Raw genomic sequence first — 21,404 nt, 5'->3', positions numbered from 1 at the left:
TGCGAGTAGACACACCGTTGCTCGTGCCGTTAATTTTGTTTTCTTCACCCCCCCCCAACACCACTTCGTGGCTATTCCAATTAAATCGCAAACGGCCGATCGTGGCAATCCGCCGAATTCGGCAGAGGGGAAGGAGGGGGGGAGGGGTTTCCGGCGGTGAATATCCAGAGGGCCGCCTTCTTGAAGCCGATGTCAACAAGCAGAACGCAACCACCGGGTGGGACGGGGGGGGGGCAGAGAAATCAAAGGGAGAAAGCTGACGGCGGGAAGCAGGCGCTTGGGGGTGAGGCAGGGGGGGGGGCAGGGGGGGCGAGTGTCACTGCGGGGGGAAGTCCCTGTGCTGCGTGTACGGTGTTGGCACCAGGTTCGCGCCCGTGTGGTAACCGATGACGCCGGCGGCGAAATCTGCGGAACGGAGAAGGGACGAGGTGAGGACACGATGCATACATTGTTTTCCTCGCTCGGGGACGCTTCGGATGGCGTGGCAAAGCTCAAATAGGTTGCACGCAATTGAGAATTGCTTGCCTGGAAGGATGAGGATGGTTTATCGTTGTATTTGTATGTGTTTGGGTGATTTCTTTTACCTTTCTTGTACTTTGCACTATCATATTTTTGTATTGTGTGTTGTTGTAATGCTCGTATCCGCCCCGACTGAACACCTGTGAAAAAGAGCTTAGAGCTGATAGGATTCCTCCAGTATCAATACATATTCTGGTTTTGTGGACGTCTCTGCAAGAGCATTGCGCGAACTTGTGGTTCCTAAAAATTATGATAACTGTAACACTTACTATTACTTTACGAGTACATTTATTTTGTTACGAAGCTTGTGCTTGCAAGCCTCTTTTATGGGACACTTTAAATGCCCCGGCAAAAACTCAACTCGGTTGCACGGAGCTGAGAATCGCTTGCAAGCGGACGTCTCTCCGCAACTATATTGCGCGGACTTGTGACGGATGCCTATAGGGGCCATACTGCACTGATGGTTCCTAGAATTTAGCGTTGTTTTTTTACGAAGCTTGTATTGCATGCCTTTTTAAAACTGTCTGTAAAAACTCAACACTGCTGTGTCAGAAGGCTTCTGGACTACTGTGCAGTTAACACTGCACCACCACCGCAGCCGTGCCGCCCATTGAGGTCGGGTTATGGACTGTGCCGTGTGGATGCAGGGTGCACGGTGCAGGATGCAGGGTGCGCACTTCCTCACCTGCGTCGTGTCGCACCGCCGAGTCGGGCAGCTTCAGGTGGCGCTGGAGACTCGGCTCTTCGCGGGGCATGCTGGGATAGGGGGCCTGAGGAAAGCTGTACGGGTGGCTTGGCTGCTGCCAGACTGGAATGCCGCTGCTTGACTGGCCTGAACAGGGACAAAGATCACCCGTATAGCCTTCAACAGATAGCAGGAGCAAGTGAAGTTAAGCGAGCACCACGCCCGGCCGCCTTTGTCTTCCTAGTGGTGATGTTTACTCACCACACGAGGTACTCATTTGAGGCCGAGTCGGCCCCAGGGGATGCCAAGGACTGATTCAGATAACCGTCACTGGGTGCTGAACGTGAGTGGGAATCGAACCCGGGTAATCTGGTTCGTAGCACAGCATGCCAACTGCTACACTACCGCTCCCCTGACAAAGATCCCCGGTTTAGCCTGTAACAGACTGTTGGGGCAAGTGCTGTTAGCGAGCACCTACGAAGGCCGGCTTGGCACACGAGGGAACGGGTGGCCAGCACCACGCCCGGCCGCCTTTGTTTCCCGAGCGGAGATGTTTACTACACACCGCACCAGGTACTCATTTGAGGCTGAGTCGACCCCAGGGGAGGTCCAGGCCTGGTTCCGATAATCATTACCGGTGTTGACCGTGAGCGGTGAAAAAAAACCCAGGTAACCGGGAGCGCGTAGTGCAGCACGCTAACCGCTACACTACCGCTCCCCTGAACGCGTGTGCACACACACGCGCACATAAGCGCGCAGTTTCAGAACGCGACCGTACCTAACACACATACACTGCAGCTAAACCTCGAACTGCGAGGTGCCCGTAGATGAAGTTGATAATTGACGAACCCAAGGACTTCCAACCGGAATGATTGAGACCGAGTTATTCCTATTTTGTCAAGGCTCTCTTCCTCCTCCCTCACAGCTTAAATAGACACTCCAAGCCTAAGACGTGTCATTTAGACTCTGTCTTATCGACAGACATGTTCTTCACCTGAGGACGGCTGCTTGCGTTGTGGCCGAAACGTCGTGAGAATTATTTCATTATGTTATATTTTTATTATTTTATTACTTCCCTTCTACGTGACTTTACCGAAAGAACCAAGAATATTCCTATTGTCTATTACAGACGGTACCAACCTCTCCAGACTCGCGGACCACCTCACTTTTCACAGAACCACCGCACACCAGCAACTCCCCGCCCTAACCCCCGGCAACTCCGCAGCGCCAGCTTTGCCGGGGACGTCCTCGTGGCGCACGTACCCGCGTTGACGAGCCAGTGCGTGCTGGCGTACGACGGGAGGCAGTGCGGGTGAGCGAACAGATTCGCCTGCGGCCGGAACACGGGCTGGAACGGGGGCAGCGTGTAGGCGCCGCCGTAGGGGAACTGCACCGACTGCTGGTGCTGGGGCTGGTGCTGCGGCTGGTGCTGCGCCTGCTGCTGGTGGTGCTGCTGCTGCGGCGCGACCGCCGTGCCGAACGAGAGGTGCGCCGCCGCCGAGAACTGCGCCGCCATGTTGAGCAGCGGCGGCAGCGCTTGCGCCAGGGCCCCGAACGTCTGGGGCTCGGCCGACGCCGCCATCGTCGCGAGGGACGACGAGGAGCACGAGGAGGAGGAGGACGAGGAGGACGAGGGCGGCTGGGGGACGTACGCGCGCTGCGGCACGATCACGCCGGCGCTCGCCGTCCCCGCCGCCGAGTACGGTTTGGCACGGGCGGCCGTGCCCGCCGACGACGGAGACTGGAAGCTGGTGCGCTCGTTGTGCTGTGCTGCGAGCGCGCCCTCTGGGGAGCTGTCGCTCTGGGAGGTGGTGGGGCTGAGTTCCTGCTGTTGTTGCTGCTGCTGCTGGTGATGCCCAGATCGCCTTTGCTGCTGCTGCTGCTGGTGATGGTGGTGGTGTCCCGATCTCCTGTGCTGCTGCTGCTGCTGTTGTTGTTGTTGTTGCTGCTGTTGTTGTTGCTGCTGTTGCTGCTGCTGCTGGTGGTGGGTGCCGTTACCCGCTTGTGCGTTGTACGAGTAAGCCTGCTCTACCACGCTCTGCGCGTACGAAAACAGCGCCGGCGAGTCCCGTGGGGGCTCCGTGCCACCCACCTCCTGCCGGAACGACGCTGCCTTGCTGCGCACGCCGCCACCACCACCACCACCAGAACCTCCACCGCCGCCACCACCGTAGTTAACAGACTGCTGTGCCGCGTTCCCTCCGGCAACCTGGCTGCCATTGCTGCGCCCGTTCGGTCCAACCGGAACCAGCCGTGGCATGGGGCCGGGAGAGCCAAACGCTTCGGTGGAGCGCGGAGAGTTTGGGTCTCCGTTGTTGCCGCCGCCACCATTGCTGCTGTCATTGCTGTAACTCTGCTGCTGCTGTTGCTGCTGTTGCTGCTGTTGCTGCTGCTGTTGCTGCTGTTGCTGCTGCTGCTGCTGCTGTTGCTGCTGCTGGGCGTGCGACAGTGGAGACACAGCCGCGGCCGAGACGTACGGCTGCGCGTGCTTGGCGTAGCTGGCGTCGCGGGTGCCGTGAGCCGCGTCCGAGATGAGCTGCGGGATCGGCTTGGAGTAGGTGTACTGCTGGGTCGCCGCCGTCGCCGCCGCCGCAGCCGCAGCCGCGGCCTCGCGGGCCGAAGCGGAACCGACGGCCGCGTAGGCCTTCGCGTAGGCCTTCCCGTAGGCGCCGTCGGCCTCGGGGAAGGCGGCGTGCGCGTTGGGCACGATGCACGAGGCGGTGGCCGCCGACAGCGTCGCCGACGACGACGAAGACGACGACGAGGACGACGGCGGCGGCGCCGAGGAGACGTGCTGGTAAGCGGCGGCGCCGCCGTCTGACACCATTGCGTGGTGCTGGTGGAGTTGCTGCTGTTGCTGGTGATGTTGCTGTTGGTGATGCTGCTGTTGGTGATGTTGCTGTTGGTGGTGTTGCTGGTGCTGCTGCTGCTGGTGGTGTTGTTGCTGCTGCTGCTGGGGCACGGCATACGCCTGCGGGTTGGACACGATGGTGCCGCCCCCCGCCGACTGAGCGTAGGCGAAGGTCACAGGAGGGTAGGCCGCCGGCGGGGTGGGCGGTGGGGCCGGCGCCGGGGACGTCCGGCTTCGCGACGCCGTCGGAGCTCGCTGCAGCACGGAGACGGCGGAGGCCGCAGGGTGCGGCTGGACCTGGGGAGGTGGAGGGGAACCGCAGGGAAGAGGAGGTGTGGAGGAAGAGATGGGGGGCGAGGGATTGTCATCAAAAAGCAGATGCGGGCAACTCAGTCAAGAGGTTACGGTAACTCCTTACCCAAGTGAAAAGATTATGTTGCTGAAAAAAAAACACCGGTATTGGTAATATTCCCAATTTTAATATGTAACTTTTATAATTGGGAAATTCCGATTAAAAGTGGTAACAGCACTTTCACTACAGTGAAAAGTCTTGAGACTCCGTAAGGCCATCCTGGGTGGAAAAAAAAAGTGATGATAATAATACAAATATTACCATTGTGAATAGATTGCCAGGCAAATACATCTTTATAAGAAAAATCTAATATTATTTGTGTACATGTACACACAGTAGAGTTACATGTTCCCTTTGCGCACGTGCACAACTGCAAACAGTTCCCTTCACGTTTTATTCCGTTACTGCCGTCAAAACTTCACCTGATGAGCAGAAGTGTTCACCGACTGCTGCTGATGCTGTTGCTGGTGTTGCTGTCGTCGGCTGTTCGTGAACGACATCTGCTGCTGCTGCTGCTGCTGCTGCCTGCCCACGCCGCTACCCCCGTGGCCGGCCCTGGCCCCGGCGAACGACTGCGAATGCCGCGCCGATCCCCCGCCGAAATTCTGCCGGAAGGCCGCCGTCACCGACGAGGACGATAAACTCGAAGACGAGGACGACGAAGACGCTGGCAGCGGGTGATGATGATGAGGATGATGATGGTGATGGGCGCTGCTGTACACCGACGATGAAAGGAGCTCCTTCAGCGCGTTGTGCTGCTGCCAGCTCCCACCTCCGACCGTCTCCCCGCCAGGCAGAGCGGCATAGCTGCCATCAGCCGACTGCTGCTGCTGCTGCTGCTGCTGTTGCTGCTGTTGTTGCTGTTGCTGGAGCTTGCCGGGCCGGGGGTTGAGCGCCAGCTTGAGGGCGCTGTCTGCCAGGCACAGCTGCAGGTGCTTGCACACCACGCGGTGCGTGCGGAAGCGAGCGCTGCAGTTCTCGCACCTGCGGGAGGCCGCAGTGGTTTACCGACGTTTTGCTTGTCACGTAATCACCCCCCCACCCCCCCATCTCCGCATACCAGATGCAACAAACTGTTCACATACCCTCGCCAGCAGACATAGGTGTTATGTTCTAATGAAATCATAAATCCATTCGTTTTATTTTAATGACGTCCGCATGGAATGTACACCTAGGGCAGTGTTCTTCGTTGCAAGGCCTCACGGGCTACTGGTGGCCTCCTGGTGGCATTTAGTGCGGCCCCTGACGTGCTGCCCCCCCCCCCCACGACAATACACAAAGGGTGAAAACACCCCCCATCATCGTCCTCCTGTCAAACTCCCAATGGTTTCAAATGTGTGGCGCCCCTCCTCGCAATGATGACGTCTTATCGGCGAAAGTGGCACTCCCTCCCTCTGAAAATTAGTGACGAACACTGACCTAAAGCATACGGTTAATACTTAAGATGAAATACAAGCGGTTCCCTGCTTCTATGACAATACAATGTGTTCCTGGAAACGCCGTCGATCTAAATCGTCGCGAAACGGACCCCCTTATTTCCCCCCCATAGACAGTAGAAGCCTTATAACCATCACTTGTCAATGTGTTTTCCCTTTTCTTCATTCGTATTTTAACGGGATTTTTTTAAGAGGTAAAAAAAAATCCACAAGAATAAATTCATCACTCAAGAATAACAAAAGGTCCACTCCCGACTCGCGTCGGAAACCGGAGCAACTCGGTTCGAATGCGCTCCGGAGTCGTGTCGGAGGACGCATTCGGAAAACCAAGTTTCTGCATCTTGCATCGATCCGTGTTGGCGTCATATAAACGTCGTAAATGTGGAGCGTAGTAAATCATGACCGTAAACCAGGAGACCGTCTGCATTTACAATTTAATAAGCACTTTTAAAATTACCGTCGTGCTATTTACGTGAATTTATGCCCTTCACAACCTCAACAACAACCCACAGCCTCAACAACCCACAGACTCAACAACAACCCACAGCCTCAACACTAATCCACCGTGCCCCAACAATACAGTCTCAAAAACAACCCACAGCCTCAACACCAACCCATAGCCTCAATACTAACATACAGCCTCAACCACCATCTCACAGGCTCCAGGTAGGCGCACACTTACTTGTAGTAGCGGAGCGGCTTGTGGTGCACTCGCATGTGCTTCACGAGAACATGCATGCTGTCCAAAACCTCCTCGCACCCTTCCATCGAACAGTAGAACTGTTTGCCTGTGTGGTGTGAGAAGAGCAAATGGAGAGATACACAAAAGGAGTGCCCGAGATGGACACAAACTCACAGCCTCAACACGAATCCATAACCTAAACAGTCACCTACACCCACAACATCAAACCAGCCTCGACACGAACCCACAACCTCGACACGAACCCACAGGCTCGACACCGACCCACAGCCTCAACACCGACCCAGAGCCTCAACACCGACCCACAGCCTCAACACTAACGCACAACCTCAACACGAACCCACAACCTCAACACGAACCCACAACCTCATCACGAACCCACAGCCTCAACACAGCTCATGCTGCTGTGTGAATGTGTACGACTGTTGAGCAAGGTGCGGAATAAATCTGCTAGACAGGTAGACTGCGAAGTGCTTTGAGCGTTCTTTAGAAGAGCATTGCGATTATTGATGTGATTTTATTTAATTGATATTCATAGGTCACAGATGTGTTTTTGGGTTTGCACGGCACACACAAATGAAGCGCCCAGTGAGCCGAGTGCAACGTTAGCCATCAAGGCGAACAACATTCATCGGTTCTCAAAAGGAGCTCGCAGGCATGCGAAACGAAATGTCGGACACAACACCGAACAACACGCGGCAATAACCTGAGAACACTTTGGCCAGCTGTACAGCACAACCGTGAAAAACCTCCGCAGCAGTAGAGCACTTATCTTTATTCCATTATTACCTGGCAAGGACTGGGTTTCCGGAGGGTGGTGAGTTTCCACATGCTCCATTTTACCAGCAGGCAACTCCTGGAGGCCATCACTGTCAGACAAAATGCACAAAACACGAGAAGCTTAAACCCTCTCCGGCTATGATGACGTTACATGTACGTCATCAAAATTAAACCGGAATGAAAAAAACATTACTTTATAGGTACCGAGGCACCAGCAAACCAAAGTAGAATGCTCTTGTTTTGAAGATGCACACCTTTGCTTTGTAACTTGGCCGTCCGGCACGCTACCTTTGAGTCGTCTCTCACAGTCTCAAAATAAAACCAACTACTTAATGCCTGCACAGGATTACATTTCATCGCTTCATCTCCATGGTGGATGTCCTCTGGGATCTACTACATTTTTATCTGACTATTTTTTTTATCTTTAGACGTGACTTAACCGAAAGAACCAAAGAATAATTCCTGCAGTCACGAAAGCTCCAAAATTAAGATTTCATCTGACTCTTCGTCATAAGCCTCTACTATCTCTCATAAATTTTAGAGATAAAAATACAAACACTTAAATATGTTGAAAAAAAACATTTGGTTCTTTTGGTAAAGTCACGTAGATAGGTTCAAAGAAAATAACAAAAAACTACGACGTTTCGATCGCAACACAAGCGTTCGTCAAATGCAGATATCAGTGCATTAATAATTACCAAATTGAACTCCGTCAATACTGATGGTTGGGCTTTAGATAGGAACCCAGTCGGTGCTATTACTCAGCCGTTACAAAGCCCCTTTTCCACCAAGCCACTCAGCCACGTGAAATGAAAAAAATATTTTGCTTAATCACCCAAATTCAATAACTTTAACTTCACTCTCATCTACTAATGGGCTTCCTGGACCGGTGTTCCTCAGTAGCATTTGTGAATTAAATGCGGAAATCTTAGGACCGCTTTAGATCTCACCAAGTGTCATCAGCAAGGTTATCGCTTGTTAAATGAAACAGTGGATGAAGTTTAAAAATTCACTAACCAGTTAGTGTTGCGCATAGGAGAGCTCCACTCACAGGTCAACTCAGCCCACAATCATCATCGTTATGCCTCCGAGGTCGATAAAATGAAAATAACGTTGTGAGAAGTCAAGTGATCCTCCTGCTTTGAATGCAGCGACCACAGGATAGTGGAATTTACCACAATGGCTCAGAGCAAGTACTAAACTATTTTTATTTCACCAGGTAAGGTCCACTGAACTACATAGCTCTTTTTCAGAAGAGACCTGGCACAAATGATGACCCAACAAAGTGGCTTACCATCATGTGGAAATTTATAGCAGCCAAACCCTCTAAACGCATGTCGATTCTGAATGTGGAGGGGAAAACCGGAGGACCCAGAGAAAAATCGACGTGATTACGGGAAGAACATGCAAACTCCAAATATACAGCAGCAGGCGTCAGGGTTGGGATCGAACCCATGACCTCCTGTATACCAGGCAAGGTAGTTAATATCTCCTAGCCACCGTGGAGATGATCACAGACCCCCTGGCTCTTTTGAGCAGGGAGACGTTTTGACCCTTGACCGGCTTGCCCAGGGGTCAGCAACCAAAACAACAAGAGCCAAAAAAAAACTCAATATTTCAAGAGCCGCAATGCACGTGAATACAAGACGATGGTTCCTTAATAAATAACGTCACAAAGCTGTCCTTAAAAGAGCCGCACGCGGCTCCGGAGCCGCAGGTTGCCGACCCCTGGGCTCGCCCGATGTTATACACTCATTCTGTTGGTTACCCCAAAGTCTGTCGCAACACCAAAACATGCACCGTGTGGTATTGTTGTTGTTATTTGCAATGTTGGGTATCGCTGTCCCCACCGGTTGAATGCTTGCTGGAAGAGAGGCACGGACATTAGGGAAGTGTTCATCACGACCACATCACTCCATCTTCTTTACCGAGCACCCACAGCTGGAAAGAGAGAACGAGACAAAGACAACAAGAAGCGCTTTTACATCATCCACAGCTCATATCTTTGTGTGCCTTAACAGACCGCCGGGGCAAATGCTGTTAGCGAGCGCCTATGAAGGCCGGCACGGCACACGAGGTAGTGGGGGTGGGTGAACAGCAACAACACCCAGCTGCCCTTGTCACCATTGTGGCAAAGTTTACACACCGCAGCAGCTCCTCATTTGAGGCCGAGTCGACCTAGGGGATGGCCCAGGACCGTCTCAGATAATCGTCATTGGTGTAGACCGCAAGCGATAATAGAACCCGGGATGCCGGTTTTGTAGCGCAGTGTGCTAACCGCTGCACGACAGACCCAGCGACATGCAAGACGTCAATGTGGTAGCACGGCAAGTGGGTTTCGGTCCCAATAGTTTGGATTTGTGTTATCCCCCTCATAGGCATGGGGGATTTGATCAAATTGCTTCTGTTTCTAATGAATGCAATTTTTTTTTTTTAAATAGAATGCCTTTATTTTAAAATTGGAATCTATCCCAATGCTGGACAGGTTTATGGCGCTGTACAACTCATAGAAGATTTTTTTTATGGATAAAGAGCGATTATTACAGACATGCTTTGTAAACGTAAAGTTTCGGTGTTCGTTTTAATGTACATCGTACATATGAATAATGATTTGCTATAAGTGAAACTGACAAATTACAATTAAGCTTGGATAATCGAGTCACTCGGCACGGTTGGCTCTCAAAATATATAAAGTACATGGGACTTTATAAAAACATGTTTTGTGATACTTGCGTTAGCGGTAGTGCACACGCATACATAAAATAATTCTACTTCATAACACGCGTGTGCTATGAAGAAGGGGGCATTTCTAGAAATGTCACCTAAATATCTTTGAGGGCACTTGTTACTGTCCAATGTGCTGAGTATTTGTTACGCGGACTGTGTTTGTTTGTATCCAGGTGAGAGAGAGAGAAACATTATCTTTGGTATAAAAAATGCCAGGGTGCTGTCCACTAGCAATGTGGAAGGAATGTATCCGGCACACGCAGTGCATAAAATATACGGCACATTCCTGCACTGGGAGCAACACAAAAAAACGAGAAGACAATTTGTTAGCAAAACAATTATTCGTACATGTAATAAAAACAATCGTGTATTGAAATTAAAGAGATACCGGGCTTCCGCGTAATATATGCAATGTGCGCATTACATAAACATGCAATATATACTAATCAATAATGTTCACAACGTGCCAAATAGGAGTTAAATAAACATATATACAGTACAATATAAGTACAATAATGGGGGGGCGGAGGATATTTAAGCTAAACCAAAACTTGACATTTAAATAGTAATGAATGTAAAATTGTAATATGATTAATTATAGTGTAGCAATTACATGACACAATTACAATAACACAGCTATTTGACAAATTAGCAGTAAAAAGGGAACACGATAGAATCCTTGGTTTAAATCTCAAGACACATGAATACTGTTTATACTAAAGATAAGAGTACAATTATTAATACTAAACAATGCAGTTATAACAAATCCATTGTCGATAGGCAATCATCAATACTAATGAATGTAGCAATTGCTAGGGGCATCTGTTTTAAAAGCCACGTCAATGCTATTACTGTAGTAAGAAGAGAATTACTGCATTTATTACCTCAACGAAACAAGTCGGGTTTGAAATGCGATAATGAAACCTGCCATCAATCTACGAAACCTCACCTCACGTCGCCAGAACGCCACATTAACGCTAATACGGCAGTATAAACAGAAAATCACAATTATTCACTTGCAGTTTTAGCGACGAAACCAACTTATTCGAATCGAAATGTTGATCACCACATTACCTCATCGAAGGCCTCAGAAAGCCACGCCAATACGACCAACTATCCTCTGCATCGCCAAAATGACCGCAATTATTTTAGCGACTAAGCGATCTGCGAATTACATCGCTAACGACGAGGACACAAGACCACGCGGGGCACTGCCATGTGATTACAATGTGTAAGGTCTCAAATAAGCCGAATTAAAACAAAAACCTCCTTTGTATCTTATAAACTCACGTCCATCACCAAAATCACCGTTCACCGGCCGCCTGAAAGCACCGCGCCAGAACCACCACCGCTTATTTGCATTCGCATAATTACGACTATTTGTTACTTGTCAATCACACGCACACGACCGACATCGTTAAACAATCGAGAGTTTGTCAATAATTACAGTGCAAGACGATCGCTCTGGGGTATTGAAAAAAAAATGCAGCTCCGTCCGTTCCACCTCTCCCCCTCTCGCTAGGCCCAAATCCCGGGCCTCGGGCCCTGCTGCGTCGCCTTGAAGAGCGCCCCGAATCGGAACGCCGCCCCCGCCGCCGCTGCCACTGCCGCCACACCCCCCCCCCCCGGCCGCGTCTCCTTCGCCAACCGCGGAACGGCGCGAAGGCTTTACCCACCCACCACCGCCTCACGAGTGCGAATCGCGACTTTGTAAAAACAACAAGAATGTTGTTGGTGTTGTCGTTATAATTGTTGTGCGGGTGGGGGAGTTGTGGTGGTGGTGGTGGTCGTCTCCTGCTCGCGGCGGCTCCCACCAAGACGACGCCTCCTCGCCTAGGCCCAGGCGAGCCGTTTGTAATCCGTAGCGCGGACGCGCATAACGGCGCGCCCACGCGCGACCCTATTGGCTGGGCGCGAGCGCGCGCCAATGGGGGCGCGGCTTGTTGGCGGGACGTGGGCCAATCGGAGGGCGCCGCCGCCCCATCGGTGGTGGCAAATGTAAAAGGCGCCGTAAAAGGCCGACGCGTCCGGGACGTGTTGGTGTTTGCGGTCGAGGGCCGCTTCTGTTGGGGGTGGCGGCGGTGATGCGAGGCCGAGGCCTGTGAGAGCCGTGTTCTCACACGGGAGGGGTGCGCGCACGACACAATAACGCGGCGGCGGCGCAAGGGCGCCCGCCCTTCGCGATTCTGCGGTGGTAATTTCGAGCGCGTGTTTATGCGCTCTGGGATATGTAACGCGCCCGATCCTTGTGCGTGCTACGAAATGCAAACGCGTGTTTATGCGCTCTGGGATATGTGACGCACCCCATCCCTGTGCGTGATACGAAATGCAAACGCGTGTTTATGCGCTCTGGGATATGTGACGCGCCCGATCCCTGTGCGTGCTACGAAATGCAAACGCGTTTTTATGCGGTCTGGGATATGTGACGCGCCCATCCCTGTGCGTGCTACGAAATGCAAACGCGTAGCTGCTTTGCAATTTATTTTGTTAAACGCAATAAGGCCGTCAACATTGTGCAGTCGGAGTAGATAGACCAACGCGTGGTGATTTTTTGACTTAAAACGTTCGTGACTGCAGGGATTCATATTCTTTGATTCTTTCGGTAAAGTCACGGAGATAGAATAAAAAATATTTTTAAAACATGACGTTTCGATCGCAACACAAGCGGTCGTCATCAGGAAAAGGCGGTTAGCCTCCAAAGGCAAACTGTTTATAACGGTTTAGAGATGGGCGTGGCCCAAGTGTGTCAGCAGCATGGGCGGGGCAGCTTATGTTAATTTAGCCCACGTGTGTCAGCAGCAAGGGCGGGGCAGCTTATGTTAATTTAGCCCACGTGTGTCAGCAGCATGGACGGGGCAGCTTATGTTAATTTAGTCCACGTGTGTCTGCAGCATGGGCGGGGCATCTTATGTTAATGTGTCCCAATTGCGTCATCAGCATGGGCGGGGCAGTTTATGTTAATGAAGCCCAAGTGCGTCATCAGCATGGGCGGGGCAGCTTATGTTAATGTAGCCCACGTGTGTCGGCGATCAACAAAGATTCGTTCATGAAGCCATCCATATCTACAGACACAGACACAATTTCAACCGAGAGGATGGCTATAAACTCAGAAATCATTGGAAAGATGTCATCAACCACTTTGGGTCATGACAACCTCCACCTTCAGCAGTGTGGATGTGTGCAGCGAGGTGCAATGATTGCCTGGCGGCCCTTTGATTGGAGGAGACCCACTGCCTGTGTCTTTGTTTTCTCCCACATTAACATAAGCTGCCCCGCCCATGCTGCTGACACACGTGGAATACATTAACATAAGCTGCCCCGCCCACACTGCTGACACACGTGGCCCACATTAACATAAGCTGCCCCGCCCATGCTGCTGACTCACGTGGGATACATTAACATAAGCTGCCCCGCCCACGCTGCTGACACACGTGGGATACATTAACGTAAGCTGCCCCGCCCACGCTGCTGACACACGTGGGATACATTAACGTAAGCTGCCCCGCCCACGCTGCTGACTCACGTGGGATACATTAACATAAGCTGCCCCGCCCACACTGCTGACACACGTGGGATACATTAACGTAAGCTGCCCCGCCCACGCTGCTGACTCACGTGGGATACATTAACATAAGCTGCCCCGCCCACACTGCTGACACACGTGGGATACATTAACATAAGCTGCCCCGCCCACACTGCTGACACACGTGGGATACATTAACATAAACTGCCCCGCCCACGCTGCTGACTCACTTGGGCTACATTAACATAAGCTGCCCCGCCCACGCTGCAGACACACGTGGGATACATTAACATAAGCTGCCCCGCCCATGCTGCTGACGCACTTGGGCTACATTAACATAAGCTGCCCCGCCCATGCTGCAGACACACGTGGGATACATTAACATAAACTGCCCCGCCCACGCTGCTGACTCACTTGGGCTACATTAACATAAGCTGCCCCGCCCATGCTGCAGACACACTTGGGCTACATTAACATAAGCTGCCCCGCCCACGCTGCTGACTCACTTGGGCAACATTAACATAAGCTGCCCCGCCCACGCTGCTGACTCACTTGGGCTACATTAACATAAGCTGCCCCGCCCACGCTGCTGACTCACTTGGGCTACATTAACATAAGCTGCCCCGCCCACGCTGCTGACTCACTTGGGCAACATTAACATAAGCTGCCCCGCCCACGCTGCTGACTCACTTGGGCTACATTAACATAAGCTGCCCCGCCCACGCTGCTGACTCACTTGGGCAACATTAACATAAGCTGCCCCGCCCACGCTGCTGACTCACTTGGGCAACATTAACATAAGCTGCCCCGCCCACGCTGCTGACTCACTTGGGCAACATTAACATAAGCTGCCCCGCCCACGCTGCTGACTCACTTGGGCTACATTAACATAAGCTGCCCCGCCCATGCTGCTGACACACTTGGGTGACGCCCATCTCTAAACCTTTATAAAGAGTTTGACTTTAGAGGATAACCCCCTTTTCCTGCTGACAACCGCTTGTGTTGCCATCGAAACGTCGTGTTTGTTTTATTCTATCTACATGACTTTACCAAAATAACCAAAGAACGTGGATTTTTAGATGTACATTCCCACACAGTGTGCACTACGCAATTGTTGCAAACCCCGTACGCGTGTGCCGAATAACCTGTCAACCTCTTATCAGTGCCCTACCTGTACCGCTTATAAATCTCAACGTTCATCCTACAAAGTCCCATCGCAAGGAAGAAACACAAACAAATAAAAAAAATGTTGCCCATATTGAAACGGCTGTACGCTGTATGAACCTAGAAAGACAATTTCCCTGTTCAAGAATACGGGTAAACCGTATGGGTTGACAGGTATGCACTACCCAGTGTCTCTGTACCAGTGTCTCACCACCTGTGCCTCACCACTCTCACAGCCAGTGTCTCTGAATAGTGTAACACTACCATACCTGTCAACCCCTTATCAGTGCCCACCTTATAACAGACCAATTCAGATCTTATTGGTCACCCCGTGCCCTTATAAATCTCAAAGTTCATCCTACAAAGTCCAATCACAAGGGAGAAACACAAACAAAAATACAAAAAAAATGTACCCGTATTGCAACGGCTGTACGCCGTAGGGACCTGAAAAGTGATTTTCCCTGTACAAGAATACGGGGATAAACCATATGGGTTGACAGGTATGTGTGCGTGATGGGGAACCGTGACCTATTTTTTTTTTTTAAATTGCTCTCTCATATGTCTTGCATCGCCAGTCCATGGTTAATCCACTGCACTGCTGGGCGACGAAGGCCTCCTTCCCTAGGCAGTCGGGCACATGAACGAACTCGTCATAAATCATCCCGTGCACTGCTGTGTTCGTGTAAATGCAACGGGTGGCAAACTGCGTGCAAATTGCTCGCTCGCACGACAGCTGGCGGATGGGTGGACGAGGGAGCGGGGGGGGGGGGCCCTCCACTAGAGGCCGCTGCGATATAGAGACCCGCTCTCGACTGGTGTTTTTGGCCTACTCTTCCCACGCTGATCCCGGTCTAGGCTTGCCAACCCTCCCGGATTGGCCAGGAGACTGGAGCGGAATTTGTCATCGGTCTCCCGGCGACGATTCAAAGCAATCCGGGAAATTTTAATCGGGTGTTTTAAGATAAACCCATGAATTGTTAATACAAAAAAAGTATCTTCGGGGAATAGTTTCAGGAATAGTTCTAACCTAGCTTATATATAAGCTCCAAGCTTGGCAGTGTCTCATTCTTCACCTGAAGACGGCTGCTTGCGTTGTAGCCGAAACGTCGTGAGAATTATTTTATTATGTTTTATTTTTATTATTTTATTACTTCCCTTCTACGTGACTTTACCGAAAGAACCAAGAAGATGAATCCCTGCAGTCACGAAAGCTTTAAATCGAAATTTACTGGCTAGAGTGTTTTGAGTTCTCACTTGAGTTTTCACCTGGTTTAGAGTCGAGTCAGTTTTCACCACGTTAAACAAAATAAGCTTCAACTTTGTTTAACAGGGTTAGCACTCAAGATACTTTTCTTGTCTCATTTGCACGAGTGACCACACTGCATTTTAGGTATCTTGCTTGTTTTCTGCGGGAAAGCCTCGCTGAGTCTGATGACACTACTATTGTATATGTTTTCTTCCAATTTGACAAATTTGGACCAAGACGCCAGCATGCAACGGCATACTCATGCGCACGACGTCACGGGGTCTATAGCGTTCACTGTGAAGCAGGCGGCGTGTTCACAGACTCACACAGGATTCAGACTTACATAAGAGACCCATGGAGTCACATAGGACATGCAGATTTACAGATAGACCCACAGACTCACAAAAGACCCATGGACTCATATTTAGTCCCATAGACTCACAAAGACTCAGAGACTTACATATCGATCCATAGACTTACAAAATACCCATTGACTTACGTATCGACCCATAGACTTCCATATAGATCCATAGAATTACAAAATACCCAAATGTTTACATATAGACCCACAGACTCACGAAGGCCCCCATAGACGTACACACAGACTCACAGACTCACAAAGGCCCCCATAGACTTACACACAGACTCACAGACTCACAAAGGACCCATAATTGTCGTACTCGGTGGCATGGCACAAGCTTGTGAGTCTGCAGGAGGCGCAAGTGGCCAGGCGGCGGGGTGGATGTTTGAAGAGGGAGAGACCCCACGTGTCACCCCACGTGTCGCCCCACGAGTCGCCCCACAGTTCCCAGAGCACCCGAACCCGCGTGACGCCGCTGCGTTGATGTCAGTCGTCAAGTTGGGAATCGAACGCCCCCCCCCCATACCCCCCCCCAACCACCGCTCAGACTTCCACCTCGGCAACTTTTTTCGGCGGCTGTAAACGAAACAGCGGCCCCGGCACCGCCGTTGACTCCCCCCCCCACTGCCCCCCCAGCAACAACGTCGAAGATTTGGATGCTGAGATTTCGATTTAAAGTTTTCGTGACTGCAGGGATTCATCTTCTTGGTTCTTTTAGTAAAGTCACGTAGAAGGGAAGTAATAAAATAATTAAAAAAATAAAAATTAAACATAATAAAATAATTCTCACGACGTTTCGGCCACAACGCAAGCAGCAGTCCTCAACGTCGTGAGAATTATTTTAATGTTTAATTGTTATTATTTTATTATTTTATTACTTCCCTTCTACTTGACTTTACCGAAAGAACCAAGAAGATGGATGCTGAGAGTTCGAGATCTGTCGTGGGCCTAGTGGCTCGGTGGGGCGCGCGCGGGATGACGAGGGCGACCTTGCCACGAGAGCTCGTGTATTGTCACGCGCTCGCGGCGGGGGACGATGACCTTGGCTTGCCCCCCCCCCTCCCACCAACACCACCACCACACCCCCGAGCGAGTATCCCCTGTGAAGGGCGGGCGGGGACATCCCGGAGCCTGCTATTGACAGCCTTCACGACGAGCCATTAGGGGGGGAAGGGGGTGTTGATGGGGCTTAGTGGAACGCTCGCCGGCCGTTTTGGAGCGGAGCGTTTTTTTTACTCGTTTCGGATCGAGTTGAACGCGGCAGAGGTCGTTGTGGTTTAATTAGATTTTTTTAAATAAATAAATACCCCCCTTCCCTCCACCACCACCTCCGCCTCACCACTTTCATTTGCCAATTGACGCCCTCGGGGTGGCGGCACGAGATGAACAATCGGTGCGGAACTCTCCGCAGGGCAGCGCGCGGCCCCCCGCGATGGAGAACGGCCCACGGACGCGGGTATCACAGAGCCACCTCTGAGACGCCTTCGAGTGACCTGTGGCCCATGTGTCAAGCGAGGGGGAAGCACTTACCCACCTCGCCCAGCAGCGTGCGAGAGACAACCCCGACGGTTTAAGTCTCGGAGGTGAGCGCCTTTGGTCTGCACTCCAAAACGCCTTTTTACAAGTCACCAAAATAAATTTTGTTTTCAGGCACGATCAATCCACTGCTGGATGGAAGCTTCACCCCCCCCCCCCCCAAACCGTCGGCATCTCTCGCGGTTCTGCAATAACAATCCACCGAGCGCTCACACCCGAGCGAATTTCGTCACTCCATCTGCGCTGAACGTACAGGGACTCCTCGACTTACGAACGAGTTAGGTGACAGAGGTCTGTTCGTAAGTCGATTTGTTCGTAAGTCCAACTTTTACTCCCGTCGATTCCAAACACGTTGCACGGCGTGTAAACTAAACACGGGGAATGGCTTAAAAAGTTTAATGATCTCCTGTAGATGTAGATGCCACTGATGCTTCACGTTCTACAGATGTAGATGCCACTAGTTCTTCACGTTCTGCAGATGTAGATGCCACTGGTTCTTCACGTTCTGCAGATGTAGATGCTTACGACTCTCGGTCCGAACAGGCGACTGGACATACGGACGGGTTTATAAGTCGAATGGTCGTAAGTAGAGAAGTTCTTGCATGTTGAACTTCTTCGCACCGTACGTAGCCAACCGTGCTAATCGAAGGTGCGGGGGGAAGGACAACAACACTAAACACAAAAAGCAGGTCTAAAGAAATGAATTCGTCAATCTGGATGACGATGATGATTTAAAAGTGTCATGGCTCCCAGTGGCTTCCGAATATCGGAAGGAAGAAGCGTTCCAGACGGCCACGTAAGCGCATCCGACATGCGGTCATGTTGATTTTTATTCGTATGTTGTTTTTTTCTGACCTTCAAAATGTTACTTCGTTGAATTCCGTCTGCGATTGCCTTTCTGACCCTTACCGATTCACTCAATTATATATCTATCGGTTTCATGTTGGTCGTCGGTTTGCTGAAACAAAATTAAAACATTTGCACGCAGAAGACAAAAAACAGCCGCCGTGTTCTGCGTCGCATTTCGCGGCGCGCCTGTTATCGACTTTATTTCTCAGTTTTATCCAACAACTAAAAAAGAATATTGGCTTTATGTCACGATGCTCGTGTGCCCCAAGGAAAGGAATTATCGATGTCTAAATGGGGCTCTGTCACATTCTCCCGCGGCGAACGGCGTTGGTGACCGTGGCGGTGGTGAACATCAGAGGAGATGATGGGAGGCCTGTTTTTGTTGTGCCCTGAAAAGATCTCCGTTAATTTTCCCGAAATTCTCGAATTTACTTTCTGCGCGTGCGAAGTCTTTAGACGCCAGACTGTCTGGTATCTGATGGGATAAAATAGACTTACCAGGACCTAAACTAGACCGTACTGAACTTTCTTTTTATTTTATTTCAGTTTAATTTATTTGGTATAGCCCTGTGAGCCATTCGGCTCTTGAATCGGGTGCAACCGCAACAAACAAAAACATGAACAAGAAAACATCTCAAAGTGACTATGTGACTAAGTGCAAACAGAAAATCCAGGAAAAAAACAGCTAAAATTCCAGAAAAAAGCACTTAAGGTTTAAGGCCCACTCACCTATACAGCTCTTTTTCAGGAGCGACCTGGCAATCACAAATTGATAGCTCGACGAAATTGACTTATTATCATCATCGTGTAGATATTGAAAGTAGCAGCCAAAAACTCGAAATGCACTTTGACTCTAAATGTGGGGGGACAACCGGAGGACCTGGGAGTGAGAGAGACACACGCAAACTCCAAATATACAGCAGCAGCAGGCGTCAGGGTCGGGATCGAGCCCACGACCTCCTGTATACCAGGCGAGGTAGCTAACATCTCACAACGGAGAGACACGCAAACTTTAAATATACAGAAACAGGCATCAGGGTCGGGATCGAGCCCACGACCTCCTGTATACCAGGCGAGGTAGCTAACATCTCGCCACCGTTGCAGGCCACGTGCATAGCCACCAGCGCCTGGCATTGGCACACAATCACAGATAACAAAAACCCATCGTCTGTCAATCATGCTGCCCTAAAGAGGAAAATACATATCGGATGACGTTTCGGGTGATGGTTCTACTTCATGGCCACATAAGTAAGAGTGAATCATCGATGAAAATGGCCCTGGCAGAAATGTTAATTGGAAGAATAATTCTTCCCTGGAAAGTTCTGGAACGCAGGCATGCCCCACCACCACCACCACCATCATCATTGTATGTATGCGTGTTGATGCTTATTTCGCTCTGGACGTAGCCAACCGTGGCTAATCGGAGAGGCGGGGGAAGGACAACAAACTGAACCACAACAACAACAACAAGCGGTTAGTTGCCCGGTGGTACAAATTCCACATTCCTATGACAGGGACGAGGTCTCACCAGAGCGCAAAAACCACTGGAGACTTCTCCACGAAGCGGGCCCCCGTTGAATCGACATCGGAGGGGGGAGGGATGATGGGCTGAGATGACCCCCCTCCCACCACACCGCCCCAACAAGACCAGGGATGTGAACTCTCAAACCCTTCCGATGTTGAGCCACTCGCTCTGCCGCGGACGGACGGACCTGCGGTCCACCGGTGAAGCACCAAAACGCACCGGTCCTGCATGAAACAGTCGAGAAGAAAAATCTTTAAGTTTGAATCGTAAAAATCTGTTCATCAGTCTTTCATTGACCCCGTCGCCGAGTCTGACGCGACTCGAAAGTGTATTCAGTCGACGGAGACTTGATGAAATAAAAAAAAGGTTAAAATTGATCGTTGATTTGGGGTTCCGTTGAATCAGCCGCTCTTGTAATCGCTCCGTCATCCGACCAGCTTCGGCATCACGAGAACTGATTTTTGACGCACCGCCACCGCCACCACCACGCCCGCAAGATTTTGCGGCAAAATAAATTATTATTGTGAAAATTTTGATATTTAATTAAATATCGGAATCAGAATATGTATTTCTACTTGAGGAATCCGATAAGCTATGAAGCTCTTTTTCACAAATGTCCAGTGGGGGGCACGGGGTAGGAACGTTTCAACAGCAAACAGGAACACAAACACGATCGGAAGTGCAAAGTGCAAGAAAGGTAAACAAATCACCCACGCACATGCACACAACACAAAGACAAAGATTCCCCGTGTAGCCTGAACAGACTGTAGGGGCAAGTGCTGTTAACGAGCACATATGATACACACAAACACATACACACACACACATACACACACACACCCACACACCCATACACCCACATACACACACACCCACACACATATACCCACACATACACACACACCCACACCCACACAACAACAACAACAACCGCCATTCGCCACTAAGTGGCGGTGACGTCACCACGACGCTTGTGCCAGGCCATGTGCACCTTGAGGCCACGTGAAGTGTCGAACGCCCGCTGGCAGGAGGTCACGGGGCAGACCCAGGTGCCACGGGTCGACTGACCGAGATGACCGAGATGACTGGCTGATGCACCACCTGTGCCCCCTACTGTACCAACTTGCTGTGCTTTAGCCACCCGGCGCTC

At 50.9% G+C, this 21,404-nt stretch overlaps 1 protein-coding gene across 1 annotated transcript; it reads right to left on the bottom strand.

Annotated features, from left to right (window-relative positions):
- Positions 1-237: 237 nt before the first annotated feature.
- LOC144736239 (uncharacterized) lies at positions 238-11,879 on the bottom strand. Its single transcript, XM_078618863.1, has 8 exons — positions 11,498-11,879; positions 9,174-9,264; positions 7,333-7,412; positions 6,526-6,631; positions 4,830-5,391; positions 2,468-4,352; positions 1,205-1,351; positions 238-405 (listed from the first exon to the last, which is right to left on the bottom strand). Exons 2-8 carry the CDS (start codon positions 9,221-9,223, stop codon positions 317-319), a joined length of 2,919 nt encoding a protein of 972 aa, XP_078474989.1. The 5' UTR covers positions 9,224-9,264; positions 11,498-11,879; the 3' UTR covers positions 238-316.
- Positions 11,880-21,404: the final 9,525 nt, after the last annotated feature.

This window comes from Lampetra planeri, chromosome 59 (genome assembly GCF_965212315.1).
Source record: "Lampetra planeri chromosome 59, kcLamPlan1.2.h2, whole genome shotgun sequence".
In the NCBI taxonomy this organism is placed as follows: domain Eukaryota; kingdom Metazoa; phylum Chordata; class Hyperoartia; order Petromyzontiformes; family Petromyzontidae; genus Lampetra; species Lampetra planeri.
This window is presented reverse-complemented; position numbering and strand designations above follow the sequence as displayed.